This window comes from Phaethon lepturus, unplaced genomic scaffold (genome assembly GCF_000687285.1).
Source record: "Phaethon lepturus isolate BGI_N335 unplaced genomic scaffold, ASM68728v1 scaffold5349, whole genome shotgun sequence".
In the NCBI taxonomy this organism is placed as follows: Eukaryota; Metazoa; Chordata; class Aves; order Phaethontiformes; family Phaethontidae; genus Phaethon; species Phaethon lepturus.
In genome coordinates, this window is record NW_010561093.1 from 16,500 (window position 1) to 21,767 (window position 5,268).

The 5,268-nt window shown below is 57.8% G+C and overlaps 1 protein-coding gene across 1 annotated transcript in view; it reads right to left on the minus strand.

The window, feature by feature from the left end:
* Positions 1 to 5,268, minus strand: part of LOC104626053 (receptor-type tyrosine-protein phosphatase V-like) — a gene marked incomplete at its 3' end in the record, with an annotated part of 37,346 nt that overhangs the window by 15,941 nt on the left and 16,137 nt on the right. The window contains exons 4-9 of the mRNA XM_010293871.1: positions 5,060 to 5,257; positions 3,776 to 4,048; positions 2,853 to 3,113; positions 2,021 to 2,293; positions 1,281 to 1,550; positions 446 to 715 (exon numbers count right to left, since the gene is read on the minus strand). Of these exons, the coding sequence (XP_010292173.1) occupies positions 446 to 715; positions 1,281 to 1,550; positions 2,021 to 2,293; positions 2,853 to 3,113; positions 3,776 to 4,048; positions 5,060 to 5,257 (1,545 nt within the window). The remainder of the gene's footprint in view (positions 1 to 445; positions 716 to 1,280; positions 1,551 to 2,020; positions 2,294 to 2,852; positions 3,114 to 3,775; positions 4,049 to 5,059; positions 5,258 to 5,268) is intronic.

Below are 5,268 nucleotides of genomic sequence, written 5' to 3' on the forward strand. Positions count from 1 at the left end.
TGCAGGAGAGAAACAGCATTACAGGGGACAAACCTGGGATGCTCAGGACTGACTCTAGTTTGTGAATGAAGCTGGGAGCTGCAGGACTGTGAGCAACTAACATGCTGTCTAAAGACTGCTGAGAACAACGGGTTGCTCCCAGATCAAAGCTGCTCCCTGTGTCCCAGGTGATAACAGTGCACCACCACCACAGCCTGAGACTCCCTTGTCCCAAAGTGCTGGGGCAGGCTCACAGCACACCCCATTGAGCTGCTGGCCTCAGGATGAGTGAGGATCCCAACAAGAGAGCCAGCATCTTGAGTAGGAGACAGGCACCAGTGGGGCTGGGGGGACATGGTCTCAGAGAAGAACAGCCCTGGGACCTGCATCAGCCCAGTCCCTCGCCAGGTCAGGGCCAAGCTGGGCGCCAGGGGTGGGGATAGGTGCAGAAGAGCTGCATTCCTACCAGTGTAGCCAATGGCAGTCTGAGAGGAGGTGCGATGAGGCCCAGCTTGAGAAATTATCTCCACACGGTATCGGGACCCCGGCACCAGCCCTTCCAGGTCAAGCTGGCTGACTCCACGGGGGACAGACACATTCCTGATGATGGACAGGGATTCAGCCACCGAGAGCTGTACCAAGTGGTCTCTGCCACCGCCTGCCTCCACCCAGCTCACATGTAGCTCCTGGGGTCTCCGGCCAGGCTGTACACTCACGTTAGCCAGAGACAGTGGATCTAGGGGGAAACACAGCATGGAGATCCATGAGATGACGGTAGAGAAGCCAGGACACAGCCTGCACTTCTGCACAGGGCTAAAGAAGAAGTGGTGGCAGATGACTTGCCAGCTCTACTGTTGTCCTGAGGAGACATGCAAGTTGCCCATGCATGTCCCCGAGGCCCTGCAGGTAGGCAAGTGCTGTACTGAGAAGAGAGCACTCAGCTCCCCAGTGGGCTGCTCTGCTCCATGGACAGGGAGCAGCAAGCCCATACCAGTGTCTATGCTGCTTCTCTCACATCATTCTCCCACCAGTCCTAGGTTGGCCTTGAGATTACGAGTGGTCTAGGCAGAAGGTTCAGCTTGACTGAGGAAAGTCAGAGCTGGGGAAAAGGGTCTTTTGGGGCCCAGAAGCCAACATACAGCACCCAACTCATGACACGTGCTTCGATTCCAAGGGGCAGGGAGCATGCAGGTCTCACTAGAGTCCTCCCTCCACCCGGACATGTCCATGTCACTGCCAGTCTTGCAGGCAGTGCCAGGATGCCTCATCTCTGCAGGAGGCTGGGAACATTTCTCACTCACATGTCCACTCGGTGGCAAAATGTGACGAGGATCTGTACGGGCCAGCGAGGACGGTCACCTTCAGGAAGTACTGAATGCCAGGGGACAGCCCCAGGAATGTGAAGTTGTGGGTGTTTGGCCCCACGGAGATGTTCCTCTGTGCTGGATGGCTCTTGCTGTAGAGCTGGAGATGGAACTGGTCAACGTCGCCATCAGCCTTCTCCCAGAAGGCAGAGAGTCCCAGCGGGCGTCGGGTGTTGGTCAAGGTCACGCCAGCTGGAGCCAGGGGGTCTGAGAGAGAAGAGACATCCAGGCAGTGAGAGGCAATCGTGGTGGAGGTGCCGCAGTGTGGAGCGGGGGCCTGTACGCGCTGGTTCTGGGCACTCGCCACTGCCTGTCCCTGGTGGGCTCAGGTCAGAAATCAGCCCTGGCACATGAAAGTGCAGAACAGCCTGAGCTTCCACTCCGGAATAAACACGGGAGCGGGTCCCTACCTTTCCTGCATTTGGAAACATTTGGAAATGTTTTCTGTTCAGTAACGGGTTTGTCCTGCACTGAAGTCCCTTTTACTTGCAACCCTACTGAATGTGGCTCTGGTTGTCCTTCCACTTTGTCTCTCTATGCATCCCTGCCCCTGGTTGCCCTGCTTCCCCATACGTAGTCCACACTCTGTCTTGCTGCCATGCTGTAAGCTTTCTGCTCTAGTTAGCAGGCCATGGTTGCAATTTGCAGTAGGGTTGAGGTAGCGGTATCACACTCACACGTCCAGTCTGTGGCTGATCGCACAGGGGATCTGTAAGGTCCAGCCATAGCAGCCATCTCCAGCATATACTGTCGCCCAGGGACCAGGTCCTCGAAGGTGACATTTGTCCAGTTGTTCCCCACAGTCATGTTCATGACCTGCTCCTGGGACTTGGTTTCCCAGAGGGTGACTGTGTAGCCAGTGCTGCCAGTGGGAGCTGCTGTCCAGGAGGCTTGCAGAGAAGTGCTGTGGCCCTGATTGCTGAGGGTCAGCTGCTCCGGGGGCAAAGGATCTAGGAAAGGAAAAGTCTAGAGTCATAGCTGCACCCAGCCTGGGGTCACCTGGTAGAAGTCCAACCCCAAATGTGCTGGGGCTAGAGCCCCTTCCCGTGGAAAACCCACATCCAGGTGCTCTAGCCACCACCACATGGGGTCTGAGCAGGCCACTGTCACCCCTGCTGACACCCACACCTGCCAGTTTGGCAGCACAGAGTTCAAACTGGCATGGTAAATAGGACTGCTCTGGTGCTGGAGGAGGTGGTGGGTGGGATGGTCTGGACCAGGGGGGTGGAGAGGTGATTCAAGGCTGATGCAGCCTGAGCAGTGCCACAGGAGGGTGGCCCGAGGGAGAAGGAGGCCACTGGGCTCTGCTGACCCTTATGCCAGGCAATTGGGATCAGGGTCAGACACAACCAGCAGCACCTACGCTTTCGTCCTGAGCCTTTTGCTCTTTTACTGCATGAAGCTGTGGAAGATCTGTGCTATCACATGCCCTGAAGCACAACATTGCAGGGAAGGGCAAGATCCAGCGGGAATCCCAGGGCTGGCTGTGGGCAGGGCTGTGGCACTCACATGTCCAGTTGGTGATGCGCCGGGGTGCGGATGTGTAGGGGCCAGCCACGGTGCTGACCTCAAAGGTGTAGAGGGTCCCAGGGTGGAGGCCCTCATAGGTGAAGTTAGTGACACCTCTGAGCAGTGAGCTGTTCTTCACGGGGTGCTCCATGGGGCTGAGGGCCAGCACGTAGCCTTCTCCCATTGCCTCCTCCCAGCTGGCTAGTAGGCTGTAGGGTCTCCCCTGGCTGGACAGACTCACACCAGATGGTGCTAGCGGCTCTGCAAGGGACAAGGATGGGACCGTGCACGTCACTGCATGGGGCAGTGCGTCAGGCAGCTAGATTGCTCTCGTGACACTCTGCAGTGGTCCCCCCACCAAACACAGGCAGCCAGGGCTGCAGGGAGAGCCTTTTGCTGCTCTTGGTGCTGGGGGCTGGGTGAGTGCCTCCCCACACTGTTGAAGACTCTATCCCTTCCCTGCTGGGGTGGCAGCTCTGGGACAGCACCAACCATGGCTCCATGAGTCACCCAGGAGGGACTGGGCACAGGGAGATGTTGCTCTGGGGGGACCAGTGGTGCTTCACTACCGAACCAAACCAGCTGCTGTGAGCAGAGGGAGGGGAAGCTGTCTTGAAGCCTGCCGAACACTGAGTCCAAAGGTTACTGAGTAGGATCTGGTCCTGATTCATACCTGACACTACCTGGCACAAGTCTGCCAAAGATCTCTGAGTCCACCCTCACGAGGAGCTGTAGGGCAGCAGATTTTGCTGCTCTGACCCACAGCCTGGTCTTGAGACCAGCTGCCACTGCACTGCACAGCCTTGTCTCTGCCCCTGCCGCAATCCCCCTCCCCATCCCACCAGCTTCCCTCTGGTTATCAGCCCCTCCATCAGGCAGCAGAAATGCCCTTGAAAAAGGACACACTCAGACTTTCTGCTTACGTGTCCAGGCTGTTGTGCTGCTAGCTGATGCCCGGTAAGGCCCAGCCACCGCCGTCACCTGGACAGAGTATTGTTTCCCGGGGCTCAGGCCATGGAAGGTGACATGACCGTTGTCTCCACCGACAGAGATGTTCCTCGTTGGAGCACCGTCCTCTGCCTCCTGCAGTGTCACCAGGTAGAAGTCCCTTTCTCCCGCTGGGGTGCTCCAGCGAGCCTGCAAGGAGCTCTGCTCCTCTGCACTGCTCAGGGTCACATTGCCAGGGCTCAGGGGGTCTGGAAGGGAAGGGAACGGTATTGTGTGCATCAGGATTATGGGGTGTTCTGGACCCCATTCACCCCTTGAGCCTCATTCCCTGCTTCCTTATCTGCAGGGGTACATCCAGCCTTATATGTCCTTTTGGAGCGTGCTGTCTCCATGCCCTAGCACAACCATTCCTGGTCTAGCAGAGCCCAGATAAAGCTGGCACCCCTGCTGTGAAATTCCTAAAAGTTCCCCTCCTCTCCATTTGTGTCCTGTCATGAGCTTGCTGATATTCCCAGGAACCAGCCTGGACCAAACTCTTGGCTGGACATCCCTGCCTTGTGTGTCTGGCATTGGGGACTTTTGTTGAGCTGGGTAGGTCAGAGCTGCAGACAGCAACAGCAGGGATCCTGTCAGACTCACTTCACAGCAGAAACAAACCAGCTGGGGGTGTGGAGGTCTTCCAAAATCCCAGCTGCAGTGTCAGCAGGCCCCAGCTTCCTGGACTGGCAGGCGAAGGAAAGAGCTGGAGACTTGTCACCTGGTGGCACCCAGGTCCTTCCAGCGTATGCCTGACCAGTGTCTCTGTCCAGGGCCAGGACAATTCCAAGTCACAACAACCCTGAGTTTGCAGCTTGGCACTTCCATAATTTGTGCTCCTCACCAGAGAGGGCCAAAGCTGTCTTGGCGTTCGGCATGCTCTTGCTCTGTCCAGGAGGCTAGGCTTGCCCACTCCATTTCCCCCCGGTTTTCCTGGGAGAGCAAGTCGGGGGCCAGAACTGTTTGCAGTGCTACAGACATGGTGTCAGCAGCAAACCAGGACTGTGGTGGATGTCACCCTCTCTCAGGGCCTTTGTCAGCCTGAGCCCAGAAGGTGGAGGAAGTTGGGTTGAATGGTGCAACTTCAGCCAGGTCCACGCAGAATAATTGCCCTCTGCACCTGGGGCTCTGGCAGGAGACCTTTGAATTCAGATGCTGGACCAGAGGTAGAGAGAAAGCCAGGGCCACCGAGGCCCTCCCCCACCCCTGGCCGTCATACTCACATGTCCAAGCAGTGGCATTGGGCCCTGCCACGGTGTAGGGCCCGGCCATGACGCTCAGCCCCAGCCAGTACTGGGTGCCGGGGTGGAGATGCTGGAAGGTGTAGCTGGTGAGGCCCCTCCTGGCTGACAGGGTCGTGGTCACCGTCTGGGCAGGGAGGTTGTGGAGTGCGAGGTGCAGCCAGGCGGCCCCCGCAGCACCTGCCCAGGAG